Consider the following 12,409-nt stretch of genomic DNA (forward strand, 5'->3'; position numbering starts at 1 on the left):
TCAAAATTCAGTATGCCAAAACCACCTTGCAAGTATGATCTTATCATCACTTTCTATTGTATTCTGGGTTGCTTGCCCCCCACACACCAGACGCAACATCTCCGATCTAAGTGATTTGAAGAAAAAGACACCCGGGTAGAAGAGGATGTTCAGAAATAAATACAGAAGTCGGGGGAGTACTACCATTTTAATCAAAGAAGCACAACCCGCCATGGAGAGGGGCAGTGCCACCCAACGCGTGACATTCTGTTATGTTAGTCATGGCTGTGCCATAATTTAGCCTCATAAATTCTTCTCTATCCTTGGTGACTCTGATCCCCAAGTATTTCACTTCTTCCTCGCACCACTCCAGGGGGAAATCTGGCAAGAATGCGCGTCGTGGCTGCGGTCAAAAGAAAAATGCATGATTTTCCCAGTTTATCTGACCTCCTGAGATGTGCCCAAAAACAATAAATTCTCTTAATATCGGATTCAGATTTTGCTGGGGGTCACCTTTGTACAGAGTGATGTCTGCATATAATGAGATTAGCACCTGGAGCAGATTACAGCTGAGAGCCTTATCATTGTGGTGTTGTCTTTGCTTTTCGCAATAGCGACAGAGCCGCTGGCGGCAAAACTAAGGGGAGAGGGGGCACCCTTGCCGTGTCCCTCTCGTGATACTAAACGTTTGTGACGTGTGTCCATTAATGAGGACCTTTGCCACTGGCAAACAGTATAACAATTCAATCCATGACAAGAACAGCGGGGGGAAGCCCATTCGTCTCATAACTCCGAAAATATAATCCCATTCTATGGAGTCGAATGCCTTGGAGGCATCTAAAAAAAATGCCGCAAGCGGTAAATCAGGCGAGACATTATTTAAGAGGGCAAATAGCGCCCTCAAGTTGTGGGAAGTGGCCCTACCACGCACAAAGCACGATTGGTCGGGGAGTATCAAGCTTTCCATTAAGAGACTCAGGCACGTTGCAATCAATTTGGCCAAAATTTTTGCATTGCAATTGAGGAGCGACAAGGACCTATATGAATCACATTGGTCGGGTTCCTTACTGGGTTTTAGCAGCGACAATATGAGCGCCTCCCTTATAGAGGCCGGCAGATGACCCACTTCTAATGTATCTTCATACAGTTCCCGAAGAATAGGGGCCATTAGATCCACGTATGTTTTGTAAAGTCTGCTGGGAAGCCATCTGTCCCTGTGGCCTTCCCAGCCTGTAGTCCCATGATCGCATCCCGTACCTCATCTAGTTCAAATGGTGCGCACAAGAAAGTTCTCTGCACATCGCGGAGTTCGCCCAGCGCTACATCTCCCAGAAAACCGCCCAAGCCAAGGTTATTTGTTCTGGTTGTGCTATAGAGGTTTTTGTAATGCCTCAAAAATGCGTTCAGTATAGTAGTTGTATCTCGGCACACCTCCCCCCTCTGGATCCACCACTTCCAGTACATAATTGTTGCATCTAGGCCGCTTCACTTTCTGCGCTACTGCCTTTCCAGGCCTCTCCCCTTCTCCATACTGGCGGGCAACCCAGTATTTACCCCGGAATTGCGCCTCTCTCCTAGACTCCTCCATATATTCAGTAAGCTTACTTCTGAAATTTACTTGTGTAGCACCCCCTAGGTTACGTGTAAGTTCCGTCTCCAGCTTCTTAAGATCCATTTCAAGAGTGCCAGGGAATTTGTGATGTCCCTCAGCACGCCGGACCCTTTAGCTATGCAGTATCCCCAGATCGCGACCTTAAATGCCTCCCAGACAATCTCAACACTATTCACTGAATCTTTATTGCGTTCAAAAAAGTTGTTTATTTTTTTCTCGCAACTCCTCCTGGAACACCGTATCAAGCAATATAGGGGCATGTAGTCGCCAGGGGCTGCGCGGTGTAGTGAAATCGTCAGATGAGAGTACCAACTCCACTGGTGCATGGTCCGAGTAGGATTGTGCCAGGTGTTTCACTGTGTTTATCGCAGGTGCCGTTCCCCTGGATACTAAAAAGTAATCCAATCGGGCCCATGTTTGCGCCTGCGCTGTAAAACGCGTGCCCTCCCTTGCAGCGGGATGTGTATGACGACAGGCATTCCCAAGCTGATAGGCAGACATTATGTCTCTCAGCTGGCCTGTGCCTTAATGTAATGGTGTGGGGCGGGGTGCGATCTGTCCAGTCCGGGACAATAAGCCACATTGAAGTCGCTTCCCGAAATAATATGAGTGGAGTCTACCTCAAAAATCTTAACCCATAGTGTGTAAAAAAACCCCGGCTCGTCCGAGTTTGGCCCATAACAACAGACTAGCGTTATGGTCGTGGTGCCCAACTGGCCCCATGCTAGGCAAAACCTGCCCTCCGAGTTCCACGCAGTGCCCTCCAGCCAGAAGGGGATCTGTCTCTTTATTAATATCGCTGTTCCCCGTACATAAGTGGAGTAAGAAGAGAAGACTGTGTTCCGCCCATCTGGCGGCGAAGGTGTGCTGCTTCTGACGCGCAAATTGAGTCTCCTGCAGCATGGCAAAGTGCACATTATGTCTGTCAAGGTAAGATAATATATGCCTCCTTTTCCTGGGATCGCCCATCCCTCTCACATTCCATGTAATAATATTTTGTGTACCCACAGTCGTGTTAGCCATATTGTCTTAGCATTTCTGTGTCATGACTGTCGTCCATGCAGTCTTCACCAGGCCCTGTATCTGCACACATTTTTGTCAAATGCCCCTTGTTCGATGAGGTTCCCTGTCCTCCCACCCCGCCAGTTTGCCCCTTAAGGAGGAAGCCGTACATTCAATGTCTCTTATGAACCAACCAACCAATCCCTGTTCCCTACCTCCGCCCACCCACTGAATCAACCTAACTTTGCCAGTATTCAATACCCCTCCTTCTTCCAACTTCAACAAACATGCTACCCCCCTTCACATATTGTGCATTGATCTTTCATGGCGGAATACCCGTTGGGGAACATGTCTAGACATCTACACATTCTCCCCGCTCCCCACAAGCCTGCCTGTGATGTCAGACCAGGACTTTTGCTGGGGGAGTGGAGCCGGGAACTTCAACAACATAAGAGCAAATGAGACGATTAGAACAATCTCACCTCCCTCAAGCCAGGTTGATCAGCCATACCCATCAGCCCACCAAGCATCACCTTACGATACACAATAGAGTTCACGGAGGATGTTCATTCCAAGTCCTCATCATCGCCAATGCGGTTAGGGCGTTGCGAGGCTCCCTGACTTCCTCCCCCTCGGTTCGCTCGCTTCACTGACCGGAGAAAGTCTTCAACTTGTTGCGGATTCATGAAAACCTCTGCTTTCCTTGGTGTGTCGCTCTGAGTTTCGCTGGATACAGGAGCGCATAATCTATTTGCGCCGCTCGTAGCTTCCTCTTGACTTCTATAAACTTGCGTCTCTCCTCCTGCACCATGGGTGTGAAGTCTGGGTATATTGAGAATGTGTTGCCATCATACGTTAGTGTCTGCTTATTCCTTGCTGCACGTAGAGCCTAGTCCCTATCTCTATAATTCAGTTACCTCGCGATGATGGGTCGCGGGGGGTTACCTGGCGTCGGCCATGGTCCAAGTGACCTGTATGCTCGCTCTACTATGAACCACGAGGAGAAAGCTTCTTTACCAAAACCGCCAGTAGAAACTGCTCAACATAGTCCTCCATTCTGCCAGTGTTCGTCGATTCTGGAATTCCAATTACGCGGATATTATTGCACCTACTGCGGGCTTCCAAATCCTAGTTTTTGGCCGCTATCGTTCTTAAGAGCTTGTCCATTCTTGTTAGTTGTGTGGTGTGACTGGCAGTGACGTCATCAGTATCAGATATGCGCCGCTCTGCCTCTTTAATACGTTCTTCGTGCCCATCGAGCTTGTGTGCTATGGCATCCATCCTGGAGAACATGCGGTCCACTTTGTCCACTACCGTCGCAAATCCCTGACTTATCTCCTGCAGTATGTTGTTTATATCCGACGCCTGTGCTGTGGCCCCTCCTCTGGTATGTGCCTCATTCTCCGTCTCTTGGCCTTCCTGCGCGGTCTTATTTCCTTTCTTCGCAGCGTCAAAATTAAGGTTAGGCTGTTGTGTGTCAGGCTTCCCCATATCTCCGTCTGTGTGCAAGCAAGTTGTGTACTACGAGTATTCCTAGTAGTTACTTTCTCTTCTCGCCAGTGTGGCAGCGTCGGGCTCTGGGGTATGTTTATACCCTGGTAATGTGTCCTACTGTCTTGCAAGGGTCAGTGCAGTGATCCCCGGCTTTACGTCCGAAACAGTGCTCTGTGGGTGCCAGGTCCCTTTGCGTCTTAATTGGCAGGTACGCGGTGCGCCTGTCGCGGATCTCACGGGTGGCCCAGATATGTACACTGTCCTTGCATCCCTCCTGGGCACATCTGTTACAAGTCACAAATCCTGGGGCTAGTTGCACCAATCGGGTCAAGTGCCAGCCGATGGAGGGGGTGACGCTGGCACCAATAGACTTCTTGGCTCCTAGCGCTTCCACACCATACATCGCAGCAGGTGGGGGTCACTCACATACTACCACTTTGCCTCAGAATGCCCGGCCATAGACACTTGTAGTCCTCAGGGGAGCCGTGCCCAGCCTCGCTCCGATTATGTCCAGTCTCACTGCCCTTGAAGGTCTTCAGCAGTTGACCTCTGCCCCGTGGGCTTCAGCTTCCATATTCGCGCTATAAGGGGGAGGGGGCGGGGGATGAGTCACAACCCCCGTCCCGGTCACGATACCCTACACCTCCTTCGTCCCCCAGTTGCACCAGCGCTCTCCTCCCTGTGCGAGCCTTCAGGGAGTCTGGTCCGCTACGGCCTCCCACGCGCACTAGTATGGCTCACGCTGACTCGGTCTCCCTTTGTTCTACGATGCAGGGCTGCACTCGGTCACGTCACCAACCTCCTCCTACCGGCTCCGATCTCAGAGCCTGGGTCGCAGATCACAACGCGCTTCACCCCAGCTTAACGCTCTCACTTTCTGGCATCCACCGGTCCCACGGCCTAGTAGCCTCGTGTGAGGCCTCGGTCTGTCTTGACTTTGGCGGCCGCCTCACACTTCCTCCCTGTACCGGCGGCTAGTGCGTCCCACCTTAAGTCGCCTGGCGCTGCGGCTGACGGGCTCAAATTTGCTTCCTCTTCACGCCGATCAGAGAGGGAAGCCGGCTTAACAAATCAGCCAATTTTCAGCAATTTTTTTTTTCGTTTGCTCAGAATAATTGCAGGATACTGGTCCCAGGAACAGGAGCCTCACATCAGTGCGGCCATTCTGCTTGTGCGTCCTCTAGCGCCCCCCAGTGAAAGCCTTGTTGTATTGAATTCATACATATCAAAACCAGTAAGGTTCTAAAACAAAAAAAACGCCTAGCAGTAGCTAAGCAGAGACATGTCAACATGAACCACAGGAGTGTTTCAATTACCTACCTTACATGCTTTGATAGGCACAGACAACTATCTGCTACAGAACATTGACATCCAGTCTCCTAGCCAGCTACCCACAAAGAAACATTGCAGCATGGGCCCCAAAGACTTCACAGCAAGGTTCATACAATCATCATTATAGACAGGTGTACAGCACTGGAAACACAAAGACTAGGGGCACATGCTTTCACACTGGGAAAATGTTTTAGCTGCTCACCAATGCCCAGGTGGGTATTGATGGAGGCATAACGGGCAGTGCCAGTCAGGTTCTTGTTCTCGCGGTAGGGGATGTGCTGGTGAGTGCGGGCGTCACGGTACTTCTTGGCGAGGCCAAAGTCAATGATGTACACAAGGTTCCCTTTCTTGCCCAGACCCATGAGGAAGTTATCCGGCTTCACATCACGGTGGATGAAGTTCTTGGAATGTATGTACTCAATCCGGCTGATCTGTAGTCAAATAGCAGAGGTAAAAAGCCAGGGAAACAGATTAATATGGAGAGAGTAGTGTAAAGCTCTCAGACAGAAAATGGAATTGAAGGCAAAATTCTTTGTGGTTCACAGATTTTAAATGAAGAGGGAAAAGATTAATTAGGGGACGACAGAAATTCTGACAGAGCTCTGTATACACACAGTACTGAGACAAAAGGGGAAAACATGTTTGTTCTGAAGGAACATAGTTACACTGACAGGAAACCGGGTTATAGGCAAGCTGTGTGGGGCATACACTACCAGAATAGCTAGGGGGAGTGGAAATAATAAAGAGGGAGGCATGGAAACATTTCTTTAATATACAATTTAATTACAGGCAGAGCTCTAGCTGGATTACAGTACTCAATGGCTGGCAAGGGGTCACAGATGAGAAATGGACACGGAAAACCTCTCTGAAGGAATATTCCTTTCAGGCATAGTGGTGTGAGTCACAAAAGTGGAGTAACAAGAGGGCACGTGAGGAGGGGATCATGATCAGGATTTAGATACCATAGGAAATGCAGGTCAGAGGACTACAATAGCAACTTGTTTTACGGATTAGGGTTGAGGGGGCTATGTGTGCTAAAAGAGACCCCAGAATTATCCAGAGACAATATGTGTACAGTAAAGTGAGTACAAATGGCACGACAACTGTTTGCAAGTTGTAGTGCAGCTCTCAATTTCTCGGTATATTCATTTGTTGGTTAAATGGAAGCCACTTGCTTTGGGTGTGGGCTAAAGTGCATTAGAGGGATGTAGAAAAAGATAGGTAACACCTAGAACCTACAAAGTACCCCATCTGACTGTAGGAGCACACACTCATGCAGAGCGGACATGCAAGTATCCCTTATTGTCCAAAAAGGACTAGTGAATCCAATTAATCTTTGGTGATTGCTAACAACTGCCCATCTAGATGTAGCACAGTTTGTCTTAAAAGCACCCAAAATCATTTTTGAATAAGCCCAGGAAAAAGTAAATTCAAAACAATTGAAGTGAGAATGCACGTTCTTCAGTGTGAAAGCAAAGACTGTCTAGGGCTTGAGGCTCCTGCCTTGTAGACGTGCAGGATGTATCACAACATGCCTAAGCAGGAATTTCAGCCTTACAAACACTAAATGAGGTCTATCTGTGTTACAGGAAGTGTCAGGAAACAATGCCTTTGTGCAAGTGAAAGCTGCTCTTCCTAGGGCAGTACCCAGATCAGATCTGCAAACTCATCATCAACACAAGTTCCAACTGCCTTAGGATGCAATGAACCCCTTCGGAAACTTCACACGAATCAGAGCCTTCCTTTCAGGGAAACCGGAAAAAAACAAGAGTCACTGGGGAAAGTGTAGGGTCTAGGCCAGATATCAATTCTACGCCCAAAATACCACGGTTAGCTTTTAGCTACATTTTAAGGAGTGTAATATGTGGGGAGGAAAAAGTAATCTGAATAGTCTATATTCTTTGCTGTTCTACCTCATCTCAAATACAGTTTCAACCATCTGCTTTAAAGTAAACTCTACTTAGCCGTGGCTCTTCAGACCACTAGAGAGGTCAGTCCTAGCAGACCTCTACCAAAGTGCTAGATTAAAAGAGACTATTTCCCATTCATACCGAACTACCGGCAACAGAAAATTGGCAATCTAAGCCCTGTATGGAACCAAGAGACCTGTAAACCTGGCTTCATGGTTGACATATGCTTATCACGCAGTCTCTTCTCAACCCATATATGTTAGGATAGAGCCAATCCTTCATGCAAGCAATGTTTCCCAGCAGGTTCCACAGACAACCCTCCAAAGACTGTGAGCTATACCATCTGGTCTGCGAGCAGCAGCACCGTCTTCAGGCTGAACTTGCGGGAGCAGAAGTTGAAGAGGTCTTCCAAGCTGGGGCCCAGCAGCTCCATCACCATGACGTTGTAGTCACCCTCTGCACCACACCATTTAATGGAGGGAATCCCAACTGAAGCAAGAGGAGGAGGTGGAGTAAGAGGGGAGGAGTAAGTAGGAAGGAAGAGAATAGAAAGCAGAGGCGTTAAGTGAAAAAGAGAAAACAATTTCAAAGTCAGACATGCATGTCTGGATACTCTTGACCTACATAACTTTCCCTGCACTCCTCAGGGTCCCTTCACCATGGGATGCTCCCAGAAAGAGTGTCACACTGTGGAGAAGCAGGAACAACTCAAAGGCTTATCATAGATCAAATGTTATGATCATTATATTCAAAGGCTTTCGATTATCATTCAGCCTTTCTTATTTTATGTGACTTTGCATTCAATGTCTCAATCTCCCACTGTGTCCTATGACCACGTCAAGAGAATCCAAATGTCAGTGGCCGGACACTCCAAATTGCCCACATTATATCCCGTGATCCTCCAGAGGTGCCAAAGCCTTCCCTTAGTGAACACACATCCTCTCACCCTGCATGAAAAACTGGAGGACAACCATGCATCGAGGGAAGGTAATGAATTTGATCATTTCCAATAGGTATCCTGTCCCTTGTCTCTCAGAAAGCAAAGCAAGATACCAGTGACTAGGTAGCACTACCCTCAAAACATGTGCACAAATTGCTTGCAAAAAGAGGGAAATCAGAGGGGTCTGATGGATAGTGTGCCACGACTTGTAGGCCATTTTCGGCACCTCAATGTCACTGAAAAGCTGTGCTGGTTGGTCATCAGGCAACTGATTGTTACCCAAACCTTGTAGGATGGCCTAGGTATCCATTTTGCCAAGATGTACAAGTATAATAACTAAAGGCTCTTAAGTACAAAAATATATAGAGTTTTGATTGCATTACCCCTGCTCTAATTGAAGCCCTAAGTAATCAGATACACCACTGATCAGCATTGAAATTCTGCTTTCTTTGTTCATTACGGAGTAATTCTATTTCTCAGGAACGAGATTTATACTGTGAGCACCATTAGACAGTCTTTGTTGAAATGCAATCTTTGAAAAACTACAATATCTCAGCTTTGTCTTGGCTAAAAGAAAGAATTGATCACTGAATTTTCCTACGCTCATGACAGAGGATTTGGGTTTTACTGGGTACTTTTGATTCTCCCCTTGTGGTGCCCTATCCACTATTGCCCCTCCCGCTAGGTGCTCATACAAATTATTACATGTTTTACACTTTTAGTTTCTAGCAGAACTTGCTCTTGAAGTATGTTTATAATTATCTTGCCCCATCGTTGATCTTTATACCCCCGTCTTCTTTGCCATCTGCCAAACCCCCTTCAAAGCTTTACTCACCTCCCCCTTGCATCATCTTGTAGAATTTGCTCTCTATGTGTAACTGTGGGTGTTTAGTCTTCACACACTCCAGCTTAATCGCCACTTCTTCCCCAGTTGCGATATTTGCTCCTGTTTGGGAAACATGTAGGCATTACTTATGAATCTCAAAGCACCTCAACCACCACTCACAAGCCCCTCACCTCTCCCACCTCAACCTCCTCCCTTAAAATTTACCTCTACCCTTACAATCCAACCTGGTAACACCACAAACCTTCTCATCTCTCACTTAAACATGACCAACCTGCTCAGGCACCAACTACACTCACTAACACATATCAGTCCCCAACTACACTGTCACTCTGCCCTTAAAATGGAATCACCAATACTCACAACACTGCTAGAATAACATCACTGCCAGAATCTCCGACCACTTACATCACTAGGCCACCAATGAAAATACATTCACACAATCAACCTGCATCTCACAGACTACAGGGAGCATTCACAATTCCTCATCACCATTTGTGTACAGGAAGCTGTGGGTGGCACGTAGACTTACCGAGGTAGATGTCACCGAAGGAGCCGCTGCCGATTTTTCGGCCCAGCCGGTACTTGTTTCCGACTCTCAGTTCCATGATAAGGTCACTCTGACAAACAAAGACAAGTCGTCACACTCAATTATAAGTATTGCATCATTTGGGAAAAAAGTGTACAGAATTCCTTAAGATCTAAGGATTTGAAATCATAATGCTCAGAAGTTCTGTAACTTTTGTTTTCCATAGAAATATTTTCAGATCACAGGAGGCTAGAGATATGTTTCCATAAGACTATACTATATCCGATCTAATAGTGAGTTATTTTGTTGATAAGTAGGCTAGGCACCCAAAACAGATAAACCCATGTCTTAAACAGAAAAAAACCAGTCCTCGCCTGAAATGTTACTCTCCATTTGCAGAAAGAAAAACAATAAGCATAGGCAAAGCCAACAGTTCTTGCCTTTGGAACCTATTGGCTTTGCCAATGTTTTAAGCTAACACAGGGGAATGGGGGTGAAGCGTGAGAGCATCCTGGAGCTGGCTGGGAGAAAGTTTATAGGTGAAAAAGCAGAGTAACACGAAACGCAACAAGGTTGGAGAAGAACACGAGAGAGGCCATAGGGAAAACGTATGCTTTCTAGTAGAGTGCTTAAACAAAAAATAAAAACAAGCGCCTGAAAAAGTGAGCAGTGGAAGGGCATAAAAATGTATCCATGTGCCAGGCGTGGGACAAACTAAAGAAGAGGAAGGAAAGGCCACATAGCTAATAAATAAGAAGCAAACAAATAAGTGACAGTGAAGCCAGCCAATGATAAGCAGTGGTCAGACTTGACACTGTCCAAGATAAAGAGGTGTCTCTCAACACACAGCTCATATGGGCGACTATCCACCTCAAGGAATAATTCCAAACCTTGTCACAGTGAACCCTCAAATTCACTAAATTAACCGGCGTTCAACCCCTGAACCTATGACACAGACTAGATGAGCTTAACCCGCTACCATGTGTAAAGTATTTATGCAGTAACTAAACAGTCACTTGCTCGAAATGCTAAACAATTTTTTTAAAAAGCCTATTTGGAATCGGAGTAAAATATAGTAAATGACAAAAATCCAATAGGGTGAATCAGAGATATTAATTTTTAAAGTTTTAAGAAGGAATAGCACCAAGAAGCATACAGTGCCAATGACCACGGTAGACCGGGACCTAAAAGCATTTGATGCTTGCCATGGCGCGTGGGGTGGTTATAGCAACTAGGTCCACCCTACTCCAGATTCAGTCCTTCCAAGTCCTAATCAAACACAGTAGTAAACTTCATATTGCCTCCCAGGAACTCAGAGATGGCATTTGGAGACCCTTATGACCCTTAGAGACCATTTCTTTATCTTCGGTACAAGAGAGAGCAGGTCAAGTATTTCGGGGCTCTTCTCAGGTCACACATCGCAGGTTGAGTTTTCTTCTGATCTTCCTCCATTCAGGAGTGTTATGAAGTGGGTGCTTGGTCGTGCCCCATATAAACCTGGCACAAGGTAACAGACTGAAATGACTTCAAGGCAAGCCCTAACTAATAGTGTAAAAGTTCCACAGGCCAACTCTTATTTATTTAGAAAGTATTCTATAGCGAGAACATGACCACCGGGGGTATGAGCGCTCTTTACAATTTATACATCAAGAGGGATACAGATGCATGCAAGCAAGACGGAACCAACAAAGCAAAAGATACAAAGTCATGTAGAGCAAAGGGAATCTTGTGACCATAGTAGCTGGGCCACAGAACTGCGACTATGACTGTGACCTCAGAATCCACTGGAATAGCCAGTCAGAGGCAGACATTTCTTCATCAAGAGCACTTTGACTTCCTTTTTGAAGAGAATAATGGAAGGGTTCGCCCTGACTTCAGGGGGGAGGGAGTTCCAAATCCTTGGTGCTATACCAGAGAAGGCTTAATTATAGTTTCTTTTCTTCTTGAATTTTTGTGGTTTGAGCAATAGGGTGCTGGTGCTTCTGGAGGCTCTCTTGCCACATGAGAACTCCAGTTTCTGAGCGAGGTACAAAGGGGTATTGAAGTGAATGGCTTTGTGTGCCATGCAAGCAATTTTTAACTGTATCAGAGCTTCATATGGCAGCCAGTTCAAGGACAAAAGGTCAGTGATGATATGGTTGTATTTTTTGGAGCCTGTTACAAGCCTAACAACAAAATTGACTGCAGCCCTAAGAGGAGCAGTCTTCACTCTAGGTAGGCCGCAAAGGATTGCGCTACCGTAGTCCAACTTTGATATCACTAAGGCTTGCACTACCACCTTTAGGTCATGAGCAGGGAGGTAAGGTTTGAGTTTCCTTAGAATGTAGAGTTGGAAGTTCTCTCAATTGGAGAGGGAGCTGATGTGCTTCTGCATGTTCAGACTTTTGTCTAACTTAATTCCCAGAGAGGTTGCAGAATCAACAAGGTTCGGCCTACAGCTAAGAGCAGTGATTCAACCATTGTTCGATGACCGGAGATTGCTTGTGGGGTGCGGTAAGTAGGAATTCTGTTTTGAGACCATTTAACTTCAAGTGGTTGTGTGTCAGCCAGCTTTGAGTTTCCAGAAGGACTCAATTGAGGGACCAAATGTCCTCAAGGGAGGCGATCTTCATGGATAGTTGGGTGTCAACCACATACATGTGATAGTGAATACTGGATGATTTCAGAATTTCTGTCAAAGGCTCCATGAACAGGTTGAAGAGCATGGGTGAGAGAGCTGATCCCTGTGGGACCCCAAGTGTGACCGGCTAAGGATGAGAGAGGGACT

General features: G+C 46.5%; 1 protein-coding gene across 1 annotated transcript in view; it reads right to left on the minus strand.

Annotated features, from left to right (window-relative positions):
* CSNK1E (casein kinase 1 epsilon) overlaps positions 1 to 12,409 on the minus strand; it is a 230,776-nt gene that overhangs the window by 120,642 nt on the left and 97,725 nt on the right. Inside the window, exons 2-5 of the mRNA XM_086963318.1 lie at positions 9,646 to 9,733; positions 9,105 to 9,215; positions 7,670 to 7,818; positions 5,622 to 5,850 (exon numbers count right to left, since the gene is read on the minus strand). Coding sequence (XP_086819444.1) covers positions 5,622 to 5,850; positions 7,670 to 7,818; positions 9,105 to 9,215; positions 9,646 to 9,733 — 577 coding nt within the window. The remainder of the gene's footprint in view (positions 1 to 5,621; positions 5,851 to 7,669; positions 7,819 to 9,104; positions 9,216 to 9,645; positions 9,734 to 12,409) is intronic.

This window comes from Lissotriton vulgaris, chromosome 1_1 (assembly GCF_964263255.1).
Source record: "Lissotriton vulgaris chromosome 1_1, aLisVul1.2, whole genome shotgun sequence".
Lineage (NCBI taxonomy): Eukaryota > Metazoa > Chordata > Amphibia > Caudata > Salamandridae > Lissotriton > Lissotriton vulgaris.